The sequence below is a fragment of the Pygocentrus nattereri genome, chromosome 27, assembly GCF_015220715.1.
Source record: "Pygocentrus nattereri isolate fPygNat1 chromosome 27, fPygNat1.pri, whole genome shotgun sequence".
Taxonomy (NCBI): domain Eukaryota; kingdom Metazoa; phylum Chordata; class Actinopteri; order Characiformes; family Serrasalmidae; genus Pygocentrus; species Pygocentrus nattereri.
The window spans coordinates 22816592-22841264 of record NC_051237.1 but is presented as its reverse complement, the minus strand read 5'-3'; the positions used below and the strand labels follow the sequence as shown (position 1 = coordinate 22841264).

The 24673-nt window shown below is 43.0% G+C and overlaps 1 protein-coding gene across 1 annotated transcript in view; it reads left to right on the top strand.

The window, feature by feature from the left end:
* syt11a (synaptotagmin XIa) overlaps window positions 1-24673 on the top strand; it is a 46911-nt gene that overhangs the window by 8777 nt on the left and 13461 nt on the right. The window contains exon 2 of the mRNA XM_017721522.2: window positions 17190-18070. Within this exon, the coding sequence (XP_017577011.1) occupies window positions 17190-18070 (881 nt within the window). The remainder of the gene's footprint in view (window positions 1-17189; window positions 18071-24673) is intronic.

Below are 24673 nucleotides of genomic sequence, written 5' to 3'. Positions count from 1 at the left end.
AGTCTGAAAGTTCGGCAACTCTACCTGACCGGCCAGGGTTCATTCTGGTTGGACGCAAAGCGACTAGCCACGGACGTCTGTGGCATCACTGGGGATCGACCTCGCGATCTTCTGACAATAAGTTTGGCACTTTAAAAGAACTCTATTCTGATTGGCTGTCCTGCATTGTGCCTCATTAAGAAAGCAGTCCAGCTGAAACGCTTCTTATAACATCAGTGAGAATGGGCGGGGCTAAACTGCTATAGGCTGAATAGGGAGATACACCACTGCAAGTAAATGAGTTGTTTTTGATGACATTGAAAAATAGTGAATTCAGAGTGAACTGGGCTTTTTGAAACATTAGCAGTGTTTACACGGATCATTGTACCGAACTGGTTGGTGTGGAAAACACATTTCAGACTTTTAACTGACTTGGACTTTGCACTAAAATCATTTTGCTTTAACTGATCGTACAACTTAATTCTGTTTATTTTATTAAAGTAAATTATATTTTGTCAATATCGAAGGCCTAAATACTTAATTGTTTCATTTTTTTTTTCTCTCTGGGAATGCAGTTTGAACTAATTCAGTGAAATGGTCCATAGTGCATTACCACACTACGAACACTTATATCAGTGAAAAAAGTGAGCGAAAGTGAGGGAAATTTGTTTTTGAATGGTATCGGCCCTTTAAGGAATGATCGGTAACAGAAACGTTGAGGTTTTTTTGCAGTGTGATAAGACTGGACCTGATGTGCTTCAACTAGTTACTGTTCACCGGGAAGTTATATATGCAATCTACAGGGTGACTGTGTATGTCTGTGTTCTTGTAGTGCTATATTTGCGAGGACCCCATGTCCACACTGTGATAGGACATGAGGATGAGTGAGGACATTTTGCTGGTTCTTGAGGTTGTGTTGTTTTCACCACAATTACTTTTTTTATTTAAAAACTAAAAGAGCCGAAAAACTGCCTTTTGGATACTGAGTTTAAGGTTAGGTTTAGGTTTCGGTGTAGTATTATTTAGCTACAGTAACACAAAAATCAACAGAAACCTACGGACATCGTCATACACTAAATTTACAAAAGTATTCGCTCGTCCGGCTTCACACGCATATGAACATGAGTGACATCCCATTCTTAATCCATGGGGTTTAATATGTTGCCGGCCCACCCTTTGCAGCTATAACAGCTTCAACTCTTCTGGGGAGGCTTTCCACAAGGTTTAGTAGTGTGTTTATGTGAATTTTTGACCGTTCTTCCAGAATCGTATATGTAAGTAGCAAGGAAATTTTACGACTGCACGACTGCACAGGTGGCGTCCGATCACGGTACCACGCTGGAATTCACTGAGCTCCTGAGAGCGACCCATTCTTTCACTAATGTCTGTAGAAGCAGTCTGCAGGCCTAGGGGCTCGGCTTTATACACCTGTGGCCATGGAAGTGAGTGGAACAATGATTTGGAGGGGTGAGTGAATACTTTTGGCAGTATAGTGTATGTATAGCAGGACAAACGTGAGTGTGTGTGCATGTTTGTGTGTGTGTGTGTGTGTGTGTGTGTAGCTGAACAGTGGTCTGAATTGTAGTTCAGTATCATGTGGTGCTCGTGTCTCTAACAGGCCTCTCTGTGTCTCTGCCTCACATATTTACACACTAACACAGACCACTGAGACACTATGGAGTCAAACTATACGTTTAAGCCAGTCGCACACTACAACCAAGGGCAACTCTCAGTGCCTTCTGAACCTGCAGAGAACGCCTGCGAGATAAAAAAATACATGTGTGTAAATTCAGTTTGTTTTTATTTGATGTATCAATCCATTTTCTAAGCCGCTTCTCCGTCAGGGTCGCGGGGGGTGCTGGAGCCTATCCCAGCAGTCATCAGGCAGAAGGCAGAATACACCCTGGACAGGTCACCAGTCCATCACTGGGTAGACAGACACAGACAGTCACTCACACACTCACACCTAGAGAGGACCCCGGTTACCTGGCCGGGGAATTGAACCCAGGCCCTCCTTGCTGTGAGGCCATAGCGCTACCCACCAAGCCACCATTTTATTTGATGTAATTTAATAGAATTTTGTTCTAATTAAAGTGTTTTAAAGTTAAAGTGTTGCAGTAATATTCATATTTTTTTAAGTAGTGCTTGTAAACGAAAGTGCTAAAATCTTTGAACAGTCAGTGGAAAATTTTCCAATCAGGTTTATTTTTCTTTAAACCAGTCAGGCTTTGATTTGCAGTGGTCAGTCTAGTCCTTCTGGAAGTTCTAGATACGTCACTGACTGTGGATATGAGTCGTAGTCTGAGCAGGTTTGAGTTAGTTGTTAGGAATGGAAAACAGCAGCAGCTGCTGCTTTTTAGCTTTAAATGTCTGTGTTTGTTTCATCTAGGACTAGGAGCGTAGTGCTAAAATACTAGAATCCCATAGGGATAAATACAAAAATAGTGTTATCGTACAAGTGCTTTTTTTGTTGTCATTTTTGATTATGACATTTATGGCCCCAGCTGAATGGCTAGCACTAATAATTATCATTCTGCAGAAACATCTACTTTTCTATTGCCATAGGAGTCACTGGGGTTACTGATCGTCATTGGTGTTACACATAAAGGTAACAATAGAGACAGTAACACCAGAGACAGTAACACCAGAGACGGCAACACCAGTGACAGTAACACCAGTGACAGTAACACTAATGACAGTAACACTGGTGACAGTAACAATAATGACAGTAACACTAATGACAGTAACACTGGTGACAGTAACAATAATGACAGTAACACTAATGACAGTAACACTGGTGACAGTAACAATAATGACAGTAACACTAGTGAGAATAACACCAGAGACAGTAACACCAGAGACATTAACACCGGTGACAGTAACAATAATTACAGTAACACTAGTGACAGTAACACCAGAGACAGTAACACCAGTGACAGTAACACTAATGACAGTAATACCGGTGACAGTAACACCAGTGACAGTAACACCAGTGACAGTAACACCAGAGACAGCAACACCAGTGACAGTAACACCAGTGACAGTAACACCAGTGACAGTAACACTAGACTTTTAATGAAAAAATGCATTTTTGCAAGTGGCTGCTACAGCATCAAACCACATGTTATCACTCATGGAACATCCACTAAAATATGTATTTTAATCCATTGGTGCTTCTGCTTTTTCACTAGAATAAAGTCGGCCACACCAATGACTTCAACTAAAAGCTTCATATGAAATCATGAGCTGAATGAGAACGGTTCTGATGACTTTTATAATATTTAATTGGCTTTTCTTTTCTTTATGTCATTTAAATCATACATTTCATCATCTCCTAGAGATTATTGCAGTTAAAATGGCAGAAAAACATGTTTTTACCTCAAAATATGGCCTCAGCCTTTCCACATGGCTGTGGGGATCAGCTCTTCTGTGGTGCTTGGAGTTCTATATGATCGATTTAAAACCAAATGTTGGTAAATTGAGGCTCAAGAAGGTGCAACTGTTAAAATAACATTGTTTTATTTTAAAATCTAAATAAATTGTGACCCTAACATGTTTTTTTCAAATGTAATATGTCTGTAAATGCCAGGGACACAAAAATGGACGTTTCCATAGAATGTCTCTTGTAGTAGTTTTGTGTGCCGCTAAATATTGGCGTAAGGTGTAAATCTCTGATAGTGATTCGATTTGATTAGAATTCTTCAGTAAACAAGTTGGTGTATCTCAAATCTCCAGTTCAGTTTGATTGTTTTTGGTGTGATTCAGAATTCTTTAACTGTGTGTGTAAATAACTGGAATACAGACGTCAAAAACAGTACCGGCAACCTTTTTTTGTATATTTTTATGCTTTAAAATGAAATATGGCTAAAAATTGAGTGTATACATTATTGGATATTATTATAATAGACACACAGCCTCACAGCAAGGAGGGCCTGGGTTCGAATCCCCGGCCGGGTGATCAGGGTCCTCTCTGTGTGGAGTTTGCATGTTCTCCCCGTGTCTGCGTGGGACATGCTGAACTGCCCCTGTTTGTGAGTGTCTGTCTGTCTGCCCTGCGATGGACTGGCGACCTGTCCAGGGTGTATCCTGCCTTCCGCCCGAAGACTGCTGGGATAGGCTCCCCCCCAACTCCCCCCCCCCCCCCCCAACTCCCCCCCCCCCCCCCCCCCCCCCACCGCGTCTGCCTGTTTTACTTCAATTATGAGATGGATATTGTTGAAGATCAGACTAATGAAGCTAATAAATATCAGTATTAATCCTAATAGAGCTCAAACACTCTCTCTCCTCCCCTCCAGCATTACGTCCTCACTGATTCATCACTTAGAAGCCGTCATAATCAAGAGGCTGCAGGCGGCTTACAAAACCACAGTAATGCACAGACTGCAATTGATAGAGTAATGTTCTCCCTCTCTCCCTCTCTCTCTCTCTCTCTCTCTTTCTCTCTTTCTCTCTTTCTGTCCCTCACTGGGGGTCGTTTCTAAGCAACAGGAGCAGCTGGGTTTTAAGACACTGGCAAAAAAAGAATAAAGTGACATCATGCACATCCTCGTCTCTACGGGGTCCCAGTGACCAATCAAAGAGAGGAGACATCCAGCTATTGTCTTTAGAGGAGTAGACGAGTCAGGGTGGGGTCGAGAGACAGAGAGAGAGAGAGAGAGCAATGCAGGGAGGATAAGGGAAGAAAGAGAGGGAGAAAGAGCAAAAGTGAGAGAGAGCAAGGAAGAGGGGGTGAGGGAAGAAAGAGAGAGAAAGATGGAAAGAGAGAGGGAGAGAAAGAGAGATGCAGGGAGGATAAGGGAAGAAAGAGAAGGAGAAAGACAAAAAGTGAGTGAGAGTGAGCGAGAGAGGGAATGAAGGAAGAAAGAGAAAGAGAGAGAGAGAGACACAGAGATAGAGAATGAATGAAAGAAACAGCAAAAGGTGAAGAAAGAGTAAAAGAGAAAAGAAAGAGGGAAGAGGGGAAGAGAAAATAAAGAAGAGAGTGAGACAAGAAGCATAGCTGTGGCAAGAGAGAGAAAGGATAGGAGCAAAAGAAAGAGGGAGAGAAAATAGGGAGAGAAAGGAAAATAAATATTATAAAATATATCATGAAAGTTCCCCAGGAGTCGTGTCACTGGTGTAACTGCGTAACAAAAAAGCTCTTATTTTGAAATAAAAATCACACTGATGATGTCACGTGACTTTACCTGTTTTCTGAAGATCTATGAATAAAAGCACACAGTGAGTCCACTGCGTCTTTTAGGTCTCAGAGATTTTCTCATTTAGCTCATTTAGATGTGATATGAAGCTTTTAGCTGAAGTCACTGGTGTGACCGACTTAGGTAATGGTGAAAAAAATAGAATACAAATGGATTAAATTACATATTTTAGTGGACGTTCCATGATTGACAACATGTGGTTTGATGCTCTGTAGTAGCCAATTTGTAAAATGCATTTTTCATTAAAAAGTATTAATGGTGTTAGTGTCTTTGGTGTTACCATCTTTGGTGTTACTGTCTCTGGAGTTACAGTCCTTGGTGTTACTGTCTCTGGGGTTACAGTCCTTGGTGTTACTGTCTCTGGAGTTACAGTCCTTGGTGTTACTGTCTGGTGTTAATGCCTCTGGTGTTACTGTCCTTGGTGTTACTGTCTCTGGAGTTACAGTCCTTGGTGTTACTGTCTGGTGTTAATGCCTCTGGTGTTACTGTCCTTGGTGTTACTGTCTCTGGAGTTACAGTCCTTGGTGTTACTGTCTGGTGTTAATGTCTCTGGAGTTACTGTCCTTGGTGTTACTGTCTCTGGAGTTACAGTCCTTGGTATTACTGTCTGGTGTTAATGCCTCTGGTGTTACTGTCCTTGGTGTTACTGTCTCTGGAGTTACAGTCCTTGGTGTTACTGTCTGGTGTTAATGCCTCTGGTGTTACTGTCCTTGGTGTTACTGTCTCTGGATTTACAGTCCTTGGTGTTACTGTCTCTGGAGTTACAGTCCTTGGTGTTACTGTCTCTGGAGTTACAGTCCTTGGTGTTACTGTCTGGTGTTAATGCCTCTGGTGTTACTGTCCTTGGTGTTACTGTCTCTGGAGTTACAGTCCTAGATGTTACTGTCTGATGTTAATGTCTCTGGTGTTACTGTCTCTGGAGTTACAGTCCTTGGTGTTACTGTCTCTGGAGTTACAGTCCTTGGTGTTACTGTCTGGTGTTAATGCCTCTGGTGTTACTGTCCTTGGTGTTACTGTCTCTGGATTTACAGTCCTTGGTGTTACTGTCTCTGGAGTTACAGTCCTTGGTGTTACTGTCTGGTGTTAATGCCTCTGGTGTTACTGTCCTTGGTGTTACTGTCTCTGGAGTTACAGTCCTAGATGTTACTGTCTGATGTTAATGTCACTGGTGTTACTGTCTCTGGAGTTACAGTCCTTGGTGTTAATGTCTCTCAGTCAATAACACCAGTGACTCCTATGAATAGAATGACCAATATAATTATATAATTAATTACTGTCATTTATGCAATGAATTACATTTACTGTAGGTCTTTATTCTGTTTCGAAAAAGATTAAAAGTTTAGAATCTGCACTTTCCGCACAGGTGTTTCAAGGTTAGCATCTCTGCGCTGAGGTGAGCAAACAGAGCGGAGGATACTAAAAGCTGCTTCAGTGTTTTCTGAATATCGTTTTGCCGTGAGATGCGTGTTGAAACCAGTGCCTTTATTCTGCAGGCACGAGTGAAAGTGAAGCTGACAGTTTCGTTTGCAGTTCCACCTCAAAGGCGTCAGAATCAATTCAGCGCCTCAGAAGCTCTAAAGTCTCACAGCTCTTCCTTATCTCGCTCTCTCTCCTTCTGTTCCTTCTGTTCTCTGTGCTCTCCGCACTCTCTGTGTTCTCTACACGGCCCTCTGTAACCCCACCTTCAGTCTTCCCTTCATCAGCCTTACGCAGTAAACACTACTGAGCAGAGGCTGTGGCCGAGAGCAAAGACAGCAGGGCAGAAACTTAAGGAAAAGCTCAACCAGACATGCGACTAGAGGCGATATGGCAAAATGGTAGTATCACGATACTTCGGGAAATTTTCAAGATACACGATATGCCACGATTTGTTTTTCCAGACATCTGATCAGTTGGAACAGAGAAAAAAGAACCAGTAGAACTACATTTCAAAAAATACTACCAAACCAAAGGTTATTATTTAGTATTTGCATCCTGTGTTGCACTAAATCCAGTTAAATCCAATTTTGCTTTAACAATATCCACACCATGCTCAGAAAAGCATTTTGTATTGTAGTATGACATCATTTATCACGATAACAATGTATATTGTCACTTCGCCCAGTCCTGCATGCCTGCATAGCTGTGATGAAGAGAAGGTAGAAGCGATCAGTTACCTTGCCGTAATATTAAATGGTAGATACATTAGCATTTAGATCTTTCTGGTAAGAGTTTTTACAGTTTTCCCCATTAGAAAAACCAGCATAGGCATGGCTGGTCACCAGTAAAACCAGCATATTGTTGCTGTCCAGTGAAAACCTTATATCTCTGTTTTTGTCCTTTTTTAACCATTTGCATCATTTAGCAAGTTCCATTTACCTTCTGCATTGTATTAAATTTTTATAATGAATGAAGCAATAGAGATGGTCTAAAATTCCAGAGTGTGTTTCCTTCTCCGGTAAAGTTATTATTTTGGAGATATGTGGTTTGTTCTGTCAGTGACGATATGTTGTGGATGCTGGTCCGCCGATATGCTGGTCAGCAGCGTTAGAAGTTGAATTGAGTCGCTGATCACCCGCGAAACCAGCAGGTAACTTTACAGGAGAAAGAAAAGAGCTACTTTACTTTTAATGTAAGTCAATGGAACCAGAGTTTTTTCCATGCCATTTTTGGTCATTTCTTTTGGTCCATTCTTCGTTGAATTTACACACAGTGTAAAGGGCCACCATGCATTTTCAAATTATGTTGAAAACTGAAAAACGACAAGCGTGGCTCCCGTTTGGCACAACCGTCTAAGCGTTGGCCGTGTCATCAGGAGATCGTGAGTTCGATCCCTGGCGATGCTACAGCCGTCCATAGCCACAATTGGCCTCGCTCTCTCTGGGTGGGTAGGATGGGCCCCCTTCTCCCCCCATCACTCAGCATGATTCCAGTCAGCGCAGGCATCCGTCAGCTGACATAACAGATCTGGCGGTCGGCGCTTTCGTCCGAGCGCGTTCGGCTGTCCCGTGACGTCGTGTGAGCAAAAGAAGCGGCGCTGGTTTCACAGGTCTCAGAGGAAGCCTGTGCTGCCTTCACCCTCCTAGCGTTGGTAGTATCATGTGACTGGGGGAGTCGTAAGTAGCAGGTGGAATTGGAGACGACTAAATTGGGGAGGAAAAAAAAAACATAAAAAATGGAGATACGTGGTTTTGTTCCAGCAGCAGTGATATGTTGTGCTTTGGATGCTGGGTTGCTGGGTTGCTGGGCAAGCAGCCTGGCCATGCTGGGTGCCCAGCTAAACCACCACCAGACCAGCACAGAACCCATGCCAGTCTGTGCTGTTTCTTTCAGCATCTTTATCTTACAGATGTAAATCCAGCGTTTAAAGCCGTTCCATAGCCGTAATTTTAAAAAACAACATTTAGAGTCCCGGCAGGGAATCGCTTGAAATAGCCGTTATGGTTCGTGCTACAGTTACTTGGCTAGCTGTGGCTAAAGATGATAACCTCAAAATAAACCAAGCTCTATCATGGCTAAACCAAGAAAATGAAGAAACTAATGTATTACCAAACATTGTCTACTTTGCTGATAAAGGACCAGTAGGAACCATTAGGATTAAAACATTGTGGTTTTGCTCTATAATGGAAATGGTCTTGGCTCTGTTGAATGGTTTTCAATAGAGACCACTAGTTTCCTTTAGAACACTTTAGATCTCATTAGAGAACCATAAAATGCATTTAGACTTATTAGACACCTGTTAAACCTTTAGAATCCCTTATACTGCGATATCAAACACACCAAAAAAGCCAAAACACATTACAAAACTATCAGGAACCAGCAGAAACACTTAATGGTGTCTGATTTTTTTTTGTTCAGCATGAATTGTCTTCATTTTAGTGGTTACATGGAAGAACCCAGCAGATTTGGCCATCCCTGTCATACTGAACTTAATCACTGGATGCATTTTTTGTTGGACTATTCCTTTAAAGCGCTCTCTCTCTCTCTCTCTCTCTCTCTCTCTCTCTCTCTGTCTCTGTCTCTCTCTCTCTCTCTCTCTCTCCGTCTCTCTCTCTCTGTCTCTCTCTGTCTGTCTCTCTCTCTCTCTCTCTCTCTCTCTCTCTCTCTCTCTCTGTCTCTGTCTCTCTCTCTCTCTCTCTCTCTCTCTCTGTCTCTCTCTCTCCGTCTCTCTCTCTCTGTCTCTCTCTGTCTCTCTCTCTCTCTCTCTCTCTCTCTGTCTCTCTCTCTCTCTCTCTCTCTCTCTCTCTCTCTCTCTCTCTCTCTCTCTCTCTCTCTCTGTCTCTGTCTCTCTCTGTCTCTCTCTCTCTCTCTGTCTCTCTCTCTCTGTCTCTCTCTGTCTCTCTCTCTCTCTCTGTCTCTCTCTGTCTCTCTCTCTCTCTCTGTCTCTCTCTGTCTCTCTCTCTCTCTCTGTCTCTCTCTCTCTCTCTCTTTCTCTCTCTCTCTCTCTCTCTGTCTCTCTCTCTCTCTCTCTCTCTCTCTCTCTCTCTCTGTCTCTCTCTCTCTCTCTCTCTCTCTGTCTCTCTCTCTCTCTCTCTTTCTCTCTCTCTCTCTCTCTCTCTCTGTCTCTCTCTCTCTCTCTCTCTCTCTGTCTCTCTCTCTCTCTCTCTCTGTCTCTCTCTCTCTCTCTCTCTTTCTCTCTCTCTCTCTCTCTCTCTCTCTCTCTCTCTCTCTCTCTCTCTCTCTGCTGTGGGTTTAAAATGCTGTGCTGTGTTCCTCTTGGCTGGCCGCTGTGTTTGGAGCCTCTGGTACACATCCTGTTCTCATCAACTCACACGCTCAAAGATCAGGACAGAATCCCAATCAGCTCGGCCTACCGTGACCGGAATGGACACGCTGTTGCCGCAGCGACCTGAACACAGGGGTCTCCATGCAGACCCTGAAGGAAGGAGGGAGAGAGAAGGGGAGAGACGGAGAAAAGAAGAGTGTCGGATTTTTAGACGGGTAGACAAGGGAGACAGGTCAGGCAAGGATGTAGAGAAAAATATGCTGCGGTCGAGAGGTGTCGGAAACTGGGAAATTCCACTTTTCCCATTTGTAAGGTGGACTTACATGACAGTTGACAAGTGGGAAAGGTATAATGAGGCCTTTCACCTTTTCCGAAAGTGTAAAAACGCTTAACTTGGCAGTGAATGTGAAAAAGATACACTGATGAGAGCTCATAGATGGAAACAATTGAAGGTCTGGGGTGTATTAGACAGAAAGCGAACGCTCGGTTCACGTCATCAGCATGTTGGATGCAGGGGAAGAGACCTGAGCGATGGCCGGGCGACTGGGTCGGAGAAAGGCTTGTGTGGTGCTCCCGGTCAGAAGTGGGTGAGTAACTGTCAATAGTGGAAAAAGAGGGACAAACCAAGAACCGGCGACAGGATGTTGGGTGCCCAAGACTCATTGCTGTGCGAGGGCGTCTGGTCAGAACCAACAGAAGGGCTGTTGTTGCGCAAGTCACAGAACTGTTAAATGACGAGATGTTATGAGAAGAATGTGTCAAAACTCACGGTGCGCCACACCCTGCTGTGTACGGGGCTGTCTAGCTGCACATCAGTCATAGTGCCCATGCTGACCTCTGTCCACTGGACAGAGAGGTGAGAGCATCAGAACTGGAGCTTGGACCAGATTCATGGGTATAATGGTATAAAAATGTAACATGTCAAAACGAAAGAAGCGCAAAGCCAGAGCACCAATCAGGGCCCAGCGGTCACTTTGTTTAGAGCTGGTTTTGACCTGTTGGTCATACCGACCCAGTGCAGCACGCGGTTCAACGTCAGCGCAGCAGCGTAAAACTTTGGGAGAGTCTGTTCAACATAAATGATGAACTAACCTAACTTTGTGTAAATAGAGCACAATATAGAAATATGTCCACATATGCAGTCGAGACTGACGCGGCTTTTTTCTGAATTTCTACAAACACCATTTCATTTTATAGTAAATGAGTTTGGGCTGGTTTATGTTTATGAACAGACGCCTACAGATCAACATAGTAAAGGAGCTCATCTGTGATCCTGAGTTTAAAGCCAGTTTTTATTCAACTTAAACTTGGAACTAAGTTGTAAATAAATCTGAAACTTTGCTTGTGTGTAAAAAGTGATTTCAGAGCCACTCGGTTCTCCCTGATGGAAACTGTTTACCTTCAGTGTTTTGTGCTTCTGATCATTTTAATAGACGTCAGCGTCACTAATTAATGACGTTCTATTAAAAGACTGGTTTACCAAGAGAGACGCTGGAGGACTTTCACCTGAAATGAGTTCATGAAGCCAGTCTGGTTATAAAAATGATAACAGGACATCAGAGCCAGAATTACTCTTTTAGTACTTTTACTTTATACTTAAGTACATTTGAAGGAAATACTTTAGTACTTTTACTCAAGTGGAGGTCTAAAGGGAGGAACTTCTACTTTTACTGGAGGAATATTTTACCTTGGGGGTCTCTACTTTAACTCAAGTACATGGTTTGAGTACTTCGTCCACCGAAGCCAACCAATGAATCAAAATTATATGCACAACAGACACTAAAAAAGGAGCTCTCAGCACTGAGGAAGACTGTTAAAAGGAGCTGCACAAAATAGAGAGCAGAACAGAACGAAAAAGCCCTAAAGCCACTCAGCTCCTCACACAGGCTTCACAGCAACGAAAGCTTCTGAATAAAGTCAAGAAAACGTGACAGGCCGGGATGTGAGCTGAGGTCAGTTCAGCACAAAACTGTAAAATAATGTGTGACCTAGTTGCAGAATTTAAGGTAGAAGTCTGCGTGGATGTTTACATTGTTTAACTCACACTGAGTGTTTTAAAAAGAACTCACAGTCCAGTTTCTGTAATGAAGATCTCGTTTCAAGTACATTGCGTTTCAGTTCTACTAATTGGATTTGGTGATTATTAATAGAATTGCTTTTTACAATATGAGAATGTTTTGAAAAAACCTTTTGAACGTAAAATATAGAAATAATTTAATTAATAGTTTCACCCAGTGAGCACTGGGATAGGCTCCTGCACCCTGTGACTCAGGAGGATAAGCAGCTTAGCTGAAGACTGACTAAGTGAGTGAATGAGTGAGTGAGTGAGTGAATGAATAAGTGAGTGAGTGAGTGAATGAGTGAGTGAGTGAGTGAGTAAGTGAGTGAGTGAGTGAGTGAGTGAATAAGCGAGTGAGTGAGTGAATGAGTGAGTGATTAAGTGAGTGAGTGATTGAGTGAGTGAATGAGTGAATGAATAAGTGAGTGAGTGAATGAATGAGTGAGTGAGTGAATGAGTGATTAAGTGAGTGATTGAGTGAATGAATGAGTGAGTGAATGAATGAATGAGTGAGTGATTAAGTGAGTGAGTGATTGAGTGAGTGAATGAGTGAATGAATAAGTGAGTGAGTGAATGAATGAGTGAGTGAGTGAATGAGTGATTAAGTGAGTGAGTGATTGAGTGAGTGAATGAGTGAATGAATAAGTGAGTGAGTGAATGAATGAGTGAGTGAGTGAATGAGTGATTAAGTGAGTGAGTGAGTGAGTGAGTGAGTGAATGATTGAGTGAGTGAGTGAGTGAATGAGTGATTGAGTGAGTGAGTGAGTGAGTGATTGAGTGAGTGAGTGAGTGAATGAGTGATTGAGTGAGTGAGTGAGTGAGTGAGTGAGTGAGTGATTGAGTGAGTGAGTGAGTGAATGAGTGATTGAGTGAGTGAGTGAGTGAGTGAGTGAGTGAGTGAGTGAGTGAGTGAGTGAGTGAATGAGTGAGTGGCCATGCGACCTTAATGTGAATGCTTAGATTGGAATTAATGTGCTTTATTTAAACTGCTCGTTTGCCATCATTCAGCGTATTTGTGCCACTTCAACCTGGTAATGTGAACATAGCCTGAGTTCCCTGATATGGACTGCACTGCATGCGGACGGGGAAGTGAATGGTACAGTTTGAAACTTCAACACCGTTTTATACCACATTTAACTCAAAATACTTGGTTTTCCAGTATATGTGCCCTTTAAACCTCTGCCCAGAGCTGTGGAGCACCAGCAGAGTCTTGCTGTGTCCGATTTGGTCTGTTTACTTCCAGCACTGACATATCACAGTTGCAAAGGGTCATTTTAGTGAGACAGATCTGTGTCTGGGAGCTGACCAGTCAAAATGCTGCTGGAAGACACGTCCGCGCTTGGTTGAGTTAACAAAGGCACGTCCAGGCGTTGCTGTTTCTTGGCCATAAATAAACTTTGTAGATTCATCCGGCGGCGTTTACTGTAAGTGATACTCAGCTGACTTTTACTGGTGGATCTTCTTTCACCATAAGGCCATGAGCCCTCCAGATCATAAAGAGAAGTGCTGCTCTCAGCATCCGCTCCATTAGACAGCATCGGTATCAGCATTAGTGCTGGTCCCATCAGACAGGAGGCAGCACTGAAACAACACACGGGAGTTAAGCATGCCGTCTTCAACAGTGTTTTTAAACCATGCGGTGAAAGACCGTCAGTTGTAGCTCAAAGGAGTTGAACTGGTGCAGAAACATTTGCTATTGTTTGTACTTTTGTGCTCTGTTCCTTTATTTTAGCGTGCAAAACCCACTTATAGTATTTGTGTGGGTGATTTACAGTTTCCCTCTCTTTACCCCTCCAAATGAACTTTTCAATGAATTGCAATTTTTTAAAGCTGTTTTGTTTCTGCGACTGATTATGTGTAAATGAGCTCTGTTCTGATGGGCTGCACGGTGCTGCACCACATGTGGATAAACTGTTATGGTCAGGCTGTGATTCTCAGGGCAGTGTGAAAAAATAAACTTCAGTCACTCCTTGGTGGTCCTACAGTGGTCCTGCAGTGATCCTACAGTGATCTGTTCGCTTCCTGACAGCCAGGAACAGCACAACATTTAATCTGTTTTCAGTCTATTCCACTCTAAAAGCTCTGCTACAGACTGAAGGACAACTCCCTGCATTAGTTTAGCTGGAATGCATGGAGTTAAATTGCCGTAGTTTCAGTGGGTGGGACTAAACTGCTGTAGATTTTGCGGATGGAGCTAAACTGTCATAGGTTCGATGAGTGGAGCTGAACTGCTGTAGGTTTGGTGGGTGGAGCTAAACTGTTATAGGTTCAATGGGTGGAGCTAAACTGCTGTAGATTTGGTGGGTGGAGCTAAACTGTCAGGTTTCAGTGGGTGGATCTAAACTGCTGTAGGTTTGATGGGTGGAGCTGAACTGCTGTAGATTTGGTGGGTGGAGCTGAACTGCTGTAGGTTTGGTGGGTGGGGCTGAATTGCTGTAGGCTGTAAACATGTTCCTGGTTGTACCGTGATGAGTTTAAATATTGTGCAGCTGAGTTTTAATATCTTAAGTGGTGGCGTCTCAATTCAAAACATTTATTAACATTGGAAAAATCAAGGAGCGCCTGAAAATCTGCCCTTTATTAATATGTCAGTGTTCTGCTTCCGGGTCATTTACAATTTCTGTGTAATTCAGTTGCTGAGATGTAAACAGAGTCGTTCCGAGTGGTTTGGTGTGAAATGGTTGATTGTAGAGACTCGGATGTCTTTACAGCGGTGGTGATGGGAACCAGGGGTCGCCATGACTACCACTCAAATATATATATATTTTATTCACCATCCAGAACCACCAGTGAACCCGCACGAGCCTTCGGAGGTTCTTCTGAGAAACATAAGTTTTCTTTGGGGACAATTTTGCCTGCATGTACCTCTCTAGGCCAAAGCTATCATAAATCAGTGTCTCAGACATCAGGCAGTGAATCCATAACCATGTCATGTAGGAACCTTCTGTGAGGAGCTTTTAGAGGTGGACGTCTGGTTCCTATCACCGCCACTGTGAACAGCTCTGACTCGTTAAGTTTCTCTAGAACAGAGCGTCTCACACCAACCCGCTCTGAATGACTCTCTTTACGTCTTAACCATGTGGCTGTGCCACAAAATGGGTGGAATTCTCTCTTGGTTTTTTTCTTTTCTTTGCCGAGTACAGTTTCCCTCGTTTAGTCCTGTGCATGTTGGTCAGAGCTCTCTGTACTGTTCTCTCTGTGTTCCCCTCCGTGACGCAGGTACCACAGATCGGGGCGGACTTACATGTACTCTGCAGCAGTCTCTCTGTCCTGTACGCGTAACTGGGTCAGTCTGCAGGCTGCTGCTGTTTACTGGTGTGTTAAATGGCAGCTGCTGCCTCACCTCAGCTGATCTGCACCAGCAGCTGACCTGCTCGTCTGCGCTGCGCTGGAACAGGGCTCTCTTTAAACTCAGTTAAACGAAGCCATCGATTCAAACTTACCTTCTGTGTGAATCAGCCGTGATCAGTCGGTCATTTGTGTGATCATAACGCATATTTTTGATTACTCGTCTCGGTTACAGTCCTATTCAAAAGTTTGAACACCCCTGGTTAAATCACACATTTTGTTCATTTTCTAAGCGAAAATGTATTAACATACTGTATTATCTACAAAGAAGAAGCTGAAATATCCCCCCCCCCCCAACCCTAACCCTAACCCCCAATGTGTTAAATTCAGCAAATAAACAGTAATTGTGCATTAAAATGTGCCGACGTATGTCCTCTGTAGAGGATGCATTCACTTATCGCTTAAAAATAAAAACATTTGATCGTGCCATTTGATCAGGGGCGCTCAAACTTTTTCCTGTGACTGTTTGGGAGGTTTGGGAGCTCAAAAACACATGACCACCAAACGCGGCTTTGAACAGCTGTGCAAACATAAGATCGTCATATTTTCCATTAAAATACAAAAAAGATTTCCTTAAAATAAAAACGAGATTTCCTAAAGTTCCTGACTTTCAGACACTTTCGCTCCAAAACAACGGGATCTAACTGCTCACCATGCGGCCATGAGGGACAGGGATGCAGCCTCACTTCCCGCTTTAAAATGCAGGGGCGTGGCCAGAATGAAGACTGTGGATTAAAACTCTGTGATGACTTGAAAACGTGGAGCAGCATTCTTCAAATATTTTTTTTCCTATTTTGAATTTACATTTATGATAAAAGATCTTTAAAAAAGTCATTTTTCTGTTTTTGACATCATTTGAAACCTGATGGCCTTTTGGGTGTAAATTCCATGGTGAATGGGTAGCACTGTCGCCTCACAGCGAGGAGGGCCTGGGTTCGATTCCCCGGCCGGGTGACTGGGGTCCTCTCTGTGTGGAGTTTGCATGTTCTCCCCGTGTCTGTGTGGGTTTCCTCTGGGTTCTCCGGTTTCCTCCCACAGTCCAAAGACATGCAGTCAGGCCAATTGGACATGCTAAATTGCCCCTAGGTGTGAGTGACTGTCTGTGTCTGTCTGTCTGCCCTGCGATGGACTGGCGACCTGTCCAGGGTGTATCCTGCCTTCCACCCGAAGACTGCTGGGATAGGCTCCAGCACCCCCCGCGACCCTGACGGAGAAGCGGCTTAGAAAATGGATGGATGGATGGATGGCTTGGAAAAACATCTGGTTTCATTGACTTACATTAAAAGTAAAGGAGGTTTTTCCTTCTTTCCTGAGAATGATCCACCATCCAAACAGTACCTGCTCTGTGAGGGTCCATGGGGGTCCTGACCACTGACGAACAGGGTAACAGAGTATCAGAGAAACAGATGGACTACAGTCTGTAACTGTAGAACTACAGAGTGCAGCTATACAGTAAGTGGAGCTGATAAAGTGGACAGTGAGCGTAGAAACGAGGAGGTGGTCAGAATGTTTTGCCTGGTCGGTGTGTATATTTTTTTACTGTGGGAACGCAGTTTGAACTAAAGTGGTAGACCAGTCCATATACTAATGATAGAGAACCGATTGTTAGCAGACCACCAAAACATTAGAACAGTAATAAAGCTATGAGGCTTCTCTCAGTTGTAGTCCCTTTATTGTTATAAACAGCAAAGGGATGAACTTGCTGTCTACCACACAAATGTAATGTATGGAACTGCAGTCAGTCCACTGTTCAGAAGAAATTCCGCTTGACCCCCTTCAAACGAGATCGCCACTGGTCCTTGATGCAGTATCAAATATTTAAGTGTGAAACTTTCCGTTTTTAATGACTAAAGTTTGGTGAAAGCTTGATTTTTAACCGCTGTCTCTCTCTTTCTCACAGAGGTGTCCCCGGTCTTGGCGGGATTCCTTGGCGCGGGCGTCTTGGTCATCACGGTTACGGTGGCCATTTTCCTGTGGACGTGCTGTCAACGCCACTATCGCCGAATGTCCGGCTCATTCAAGCTGACCAGCGGTCCTTACGACCCACCCGTGGACCCGCCCTACAAGTTCATCCACATGCTGAAGGGCATCAGCATCTACCCGGAGACGCTCAGCAACAGCAAGAAGATAATAAAGGCAGGCCGGTGGCGCTCGGGTCTGGGGCCGTTGTCACGGCAACGGGGTCAAGGTGGGACTCTGCTGGTGGACGCTGACCCGGAATGCGCAGCGCAGCTGCAGATGAACCACCTGGTGCCCCCCGGTGGTCCTCCGCGCCTGGAGAGGGCGCTGCCCATCCGAGCTGATTACTGCTGTTTAGAGAGTAGCTCGGCCAGCAGCAGCAGCGACTCAGCCAGCAAAACCCCCACGCCGTTCAGCCTCAGTTCACCTTCTCTGGGCAGCCTCAGCCTCGCCATCGATTATAACTTCCCCAAGAAGGCCCTCGTGGTCACCATCTTGGGCGCCCAAGGCCTACCAGCCATAGACGAGCAAACAGGAAGCTCTGAGCCCTATGTGAAGATGACCATCCTGCCGGAGAAGAAACACAGAGTCAAGACCCGAGTGATGAGGAAGACTCTGGAGCCGGCTTTTGATGAGACCTTCACCTTCTACGGCGTCTCCTACAGCTCTCTGGCTGAGCTGACGCTCCACTTCCTGGTGCTGAGCTTCGACCGGTTTGCACGAGACGATGTGATCGGCGAGGCAGTCGTGCCGTTGGCAGGAGTGGACCCCAGCACAGGAAAGGTGCACATCACTCAGAACATCACCAAGAGGAACATACAGGTGAGACATGCACTGAAGACAGTGCTGCGCTGAACTGACTGGTTTAAATGTGTACATCATTAGCATATTAATGACGGCGTTGGTATTAACAAACATCAAATAAACAAACATCACTCAGCCCCGCCCTCTAAAGGCGTCAATAACAGCCATCAAATAAACAAACATCACTCAGCCCCGCCCTCTAAAGACGTCATTAACAGCCATCAAATAAACAAACGTCACTCAGCCCCGCCCTCTAAAGACGTCATTAACAGCCATCAAATAAACAAACGTCACTCAGCCCCGCCCTCTAAAGACGTCATTAACAGCCATCAAATAAACAAACGTCACTCAGCTCCGCCCTCTAAAGGCGTCATTAACAACCATCAAATAAACAAACATCACTCAGCACCGCCCTCTAAAGGCGTCATTAACAGCCATCAAATAAACAAACGTCACTCAGCACCGCCCTCTAAAGGCGTCATTAACAACCATCAAATAAACAAACGTCACTCAGCTCCGCCCTCTAAAGACGTCATTAACAACCATCAAATAAACAAACGTCACTCAGCTCCGCCCTCTAAAGACGTCATTAACAAACATCAAATAAACAAACGTCACTCAGCTCCGCCCTCTAAAGGCGTCATTAACAGCCATCAAATAAACAAACGTCACTCAGCTCCGCCCTCTAAAGGCGTCATTAACAACCATCAAATAAACAAACGTCACTCAGCCCCGCCCTCTAAAGACGTCATTAACAAACATAAAATAAACAAACATCACTCAGCCCCGCCCTCTAAAGACGTCATTAACAGCCATCAAATAAACAAACGTCACTCAGCTCCGCCCTCTAAAGGCATCATTAACAGCCATCAAATAAACAAACGTCACTCAGCTCCGCCCTCTAAAGGCGTCATTAACAACCATCAAATAAACAAACGTCACTCAGCACCGCCCTCTAAAGGTGTCATTAACAGCCATCAAATAAACAAACATCTCTGAGCCCCGCCCACTAAAGGCGTCATTAACAAATATCAAATAAACAAACATCGCACAGCACCGCCCTCTAAAGGCGTCATTAACAAACATCAAATAAACAAACATCACTCAGCCCCGCCCTCTAAAGGTGTCATTAACAGCCATCAAATAAACAAACATCTCTGAGCCCCGCCCACTAAAGGCGTCAATAACAAAAATCAAATAAACAAACATCACTCAGCCCCGCCCTCTAAAGGCATCATTAACAAACATCAAATAAACAAACATCTCTGAGCCCCGCCCACTAAAGGCGTCAATAACAAAAATCAAATAAACAAACATCACTCAGCCCCGCCCTCTAAAGGCGTCATTAACAAACATCAAATAAACAAACATCACTCAGCTCCGCCCTCTAATGTTGTAGCAGTAGCCAAAATTTAGATTGTTTGTTCTGCTTTCTTGTATTTCTATACATTTGCCTCAACCCAATAGATGAGAAAGTAAACAGTGGAAAATGAGTGCAGTTAGCTTGGCCTCTTAAAACCACAGAGTGATTACATACTAAGCCTTATTATTCAGTAACTACAGGGACTTCAGAGCAAACTGGCTGAGCCGTGCTTAGGTCACAGAAGTGCGTAGTAAAACTGCGGGGTTAAATAATTGCAGTCAAACAACCGTATAAAAATGATGACAGGCCAGGGTTCGGAGATCAACACTTGTTTTTGTGTGAAACTTGCGCATGAGGCTAAAAATGCAGTTCATGCGCTGTGTGCAAAAAACACTTTCTCTTCTCCATGCATATGCGGGAAAACGGCGCGAAACGTGGGTGGATCACTCAGAAAATGGGTGGAGACGTTGCACATGCAGCTGATTAAGTTTACAGCTCGACGTACTAAAGTTTGACTAATGGCTTGTTTTGCTTCAACTTCCCTCCACCTCTTAAAGCCAGGCGTGGTATATTTGCGTCAAATCTAAGACGTGTTTTTGAGAGATTTCCTACAGTGCCAGCGCCCCCAGCGCTTAGACGAAGGAATGAGCCTCGAACACATGCTGAGGGAATGTTTACCATCAGAAAAACCATCGCAGTTAAACTCCAGGGACGCGTGTGTGTGGTAAAACATGCCATGATGCAGCTGCACTAAGCACGTCCGTTTCTGCAGACCGAAGCTTCAAATCAAACCACTAACCATTTACATTTACGGCATTTGGCTGACACTCTTATCCAGAGCGACTTACAATTTGATGATTTTACACTGGTAGGCGAAGGCGGTGTTGGGAGTCTTGCCCAAGGATGCTTATTTGTATAGTGTAGGGTGCTTGCCCTGGTGGGGGATTGAACCCCAGTCTACAGCGGAGAAGGCAGAGGTGTTACCCACTACACTACACCTAACCGTCTTAACCATGTCATAATGTAGAAAACTTGACGTTGTTACGTCTCCTAGGGGCGAGACCCACCAACAGGATGCAAGACTGCCCACCCAGACGCCAGAGCTGAACAAAAAGAAATCAAATTAATCAATAACAATGATAATAAACACATCAAATACGGATTCGGGGAAACTTCTGGGAGGCCCAAAGCCCAACATAACAAACAAAAGAGCCTAATAACAAAGTCCAACAGATCAAACAAAAAGGGCAGGCCAACCCGACACTTCCACAGATACCTGTAGGCCAGTAGATCAACTGGTCTGTTGACTGGCGGGCGGCCAGAGGAGCGGAACCGTGCGAGGTCGAATAAGAAAAGAGCCACTCCCTATTGCTCCAACATCAAAGGCCTTTTATAACCGGCGCCAGCTGGAACAGCCAATCATACGCCGGGAAAAACGAGACGTCAGTCATGCATCAACAGCGTCCACCTGATAACGCTCAGACAGAGAGAGAGAAAAGGAAACGTCCAGACGCAGGACGTAAGAAACGTTCAACTCCTGTGGTCTTGAAGGGGTATTTACGGTGTGATTTTATGATTTACAGTCCTGTAATTCATGTGAGTCTTATTTTTCCTGTCACTGAACAGGAGTTTAAGAGATGTCGTTTGAAGGATTGCAAGGGTGAAGCAGCATTAATCATACTGCACTATCACGATAGACGTGTAGAAGAGACGAGGGTGGTGTTAGTGAGGAGGCAGGCCTGCAGGTGATGCACAGAGAGCTCAGATGAGAAATGTGTGGAGAAATCCAGAGTGATGATGCTGAGGAAGAGGTAGCAGAAGGATTTTGAGGGAGATAATAATTGACTTTCGAGAGCAGATAGCAGGGGGTCATGGATTTGCATAATAAATGCGCATGTGATTAAATATGCATGAAGAGAATTAATCAATTATGTAACAGCCGTTGGGCTTCGTAGGACCTTTTTTAAGCATTTTTCTCAGCATTTCCACATGAACACAAACACAACAGCAGAAATGCGTCCTAACACACACACACACACACACACACACACGCACACACACACAGTGCTCTTGTACAGTACCTGTCAAAACAGCAAATAAGCTCAAGCTATACATTGTATAGGGTCAGAAAAAAGGGGGAAATGTGTACTTAACAGAAAATTACACATGACCCTCAAAGACTAAATATGACATCAACGTTTTCAGTAGTTCTACCTTCATTACAGCTTCCATTCTTTTCAGGAGACTCACTTTCAGCTTCTCAGTCTGTAGACACGCCTCCAAAGTTCAGTCTTAAGGCTCATTCCTACTCCCTTTTTCAAACGATGTAACCTGCACTGCCCACATACTTCCATGCATCCTTTCCGTTGGCGTGGATGTTAAGGTGTACGTCCACTAGAGGGCAGTCCAGAGTCAGACGTTTGTGACGACAAACATGGTAACTGTTGGAAAAGTCGTAATAATGTGCCAACTGTGGAAGAGATGGTAGAGGCAGCGTTGCAGACACGGTGGTCAAATACAGACGAAATGAACGCAGTTTGTTATAAGCTTCTTTGTTTGATGTGTCCGTCTCCTTTTCTCAGCGAGGTTCTTCTTGATCAGCTACACGTCCTTTCAGACCCACAGCGCTGAGTGGTCTTCTCCCAGTGGAAGGATGGACAGAAACACCTGTGGATGTTTTCAGATCTGGAGCAGCTTGATCTCTCTCTCAGAGATCAAAGCTTTAAGTGCTGTTTATCTGATGGGGGCAGTTCTGGGGTCGACCAGGTCTTCCAGGTGGTTGTTAGGAGTCTCATTTTCTCTGTAGCTTTTCAGTTTTTGAGCTCTGGTTTAGCTAACTCCTGTTTTTTTCTCCATTTCCCTTTTGACTTTTTCCTTTCTTATGTAAGTGGATTATCTTACGTCTTATCTCTTCAGAAATGTCTCCTGAAAAATCAATAGGCTGGACTTAATGAGGGCCGGTCTCTGACTTTTGCCCAGTCCTTGTATATACAGTACATACAGACACACATTAGTGGAGGGGTGTGGTGTAGATGGTGGTATTGAGTGTGTATTGACTGGAGCCTCATTAAGATGCTCTGACGGTGGAGGAAGAGTGTATCTCCATAACGATCTGCAGTATTTCTGTTTTCTGAGTATCTGAGCGTCCATCCGGAAACCAGCACCCAGGTCATTAGCCATTACTCTTACAGACACACACACACACACACACACACAAACAGATCGAGAGAAGGAATTGAAGTTGATGCTTAAACTGCATAGATTTTTAAATGCTATTATTAAATACAACGATAATATCAAATACTACTACTATTACTACTACTAATAATAATTAACAATAATAAAAAACAATAATAATAACAGTAACTTTGTTTATAGAGCAATGCTTAATAATCAAAATGTATCAAACTGAATCATAGTTAATAATCAGACTAAATAAACAGAATCATGGTTAATAATCAGACTAAATAAACTGAATCATGGTTAATAATCAGACTAAATAAACAGAATCAATGTTAATAATCAGACTAAAACTAAATCATGGTTAATAATCAGACTAAATAAACTGAATCATGGTTAATAATCAGACTAAATAAACTGAATCATGGTTAATAATCAGACTAAATAAACAGAATCAATGTTAATAATCAGACTAAAACTAAATCATGGTTAATAATCAGACTAAATAAACTGAATCATGGTTAATAATCAGACTAAATAAACTGAATCATGGTTAAGAATCAGACTAAATAAACAGAAACAATGTTAATAATCAGACTAAAACTAAATCATGGTTAATAATCAGACTAAATAAACTAAATCATGGTTAATAATCAGACTAAATAAACAGAATCATGGTTAATAATCAGACTAAATAAACTGAATCATGGTTTATAATCAGACTAAATAAACTAAATCATGGTTAATAATCAGACTAAATAAACAGAATCAATGTTAATAATCAGACTAAAACTAAATCATGGTTAATAATCAGACTAAATAAACTAAATCATGGTTAATAATCAGACTAAATAAACTGAATCATGGTTAATAATCAGACTAAATAAAATGAATCATGGTTAATAATCAGACAAAATAAACTAAATCATGGTTAATAATCAGACTAAAACTAAATCATGGTTAATAATCAGACTAAATAAACTGAATCATGGTTAATAATCAGACTAAATAAACTAAATCATGGTTAATAATCAGACTAAATAAACAGAATCATGGTTAATAATCAGACTAAATAAACTAAATCATGGTTAATAATCAGACTAAATAAACAGAATCATATTTAATAATCAGACTAAATAAACTGAATCATGGTTAATAATCAGACTAAATAAACAGAATCATGGTTAATAATCAGACTAAATAAACTGAATCATGGTTAAGAATCAGACTAAATAAACTGAATCATGGTTAATAATCAGACTAAATAAACTGAATCATGGTTAAGAATCAGACTAAATAAACTAAATCATGGTTAATAATCAGACTAAATAAACTGAATCATGGTTAATAATCAGACTAAATAAACTGAATCAGACTAAATTAAACAGAATTGTGGTTAATACCCAAACTGAATCAAACTGAATCACACTGAATCATATTGAATCAACTCGTGAAGTCGAGATTATAACTCTTAGCACAACAGATCTCTAGTTAATTTTTACGTCAGTTTTCTCGTAGTATCCGAAATGTAAAATGGAATTCCAAAGTTTTTTTGAGACCACCACGATCTCCCACAATGCATCATTTCTGAACAGTGTGGATCACGATATCAGCTGATTATATACCAAAGTGTATTAGAGCTTCTCTTGCAGTCTCCTATTACCAAATAACCAGACCAGATCAGATCAGGCAGCATATCCATAACCATTTAATGTAATAACTCTCTGTGAGGAGCTTTTAGAGGTGGATGTCTGGTTCCTATCACCACCACTGTGAACAGTTCTGGCTCTGTAAGTTTCTCTAGAACAGAGCGTTTCACACCAGACCGCTCTGAATGACTCTTCTTCTTCTTCTTCTTCTTTCGGCTGCTCCCTTTAGGGGTCGCCACAGCGGATCATCTGCCTCCGTCTTGCCCTGTCAACTGCCTCCTCTACTTTCACACCAACCATCTCCATGTCCACCTTCACTACATCCATAAACCTTCTCTGAGGTCTACCTCTTCTCCTTCTACCCGGCAGCTCCATCTCCAACATTCTTTGCCCAATATATCCACTATTCCTCCTCAACACATGTCCAAA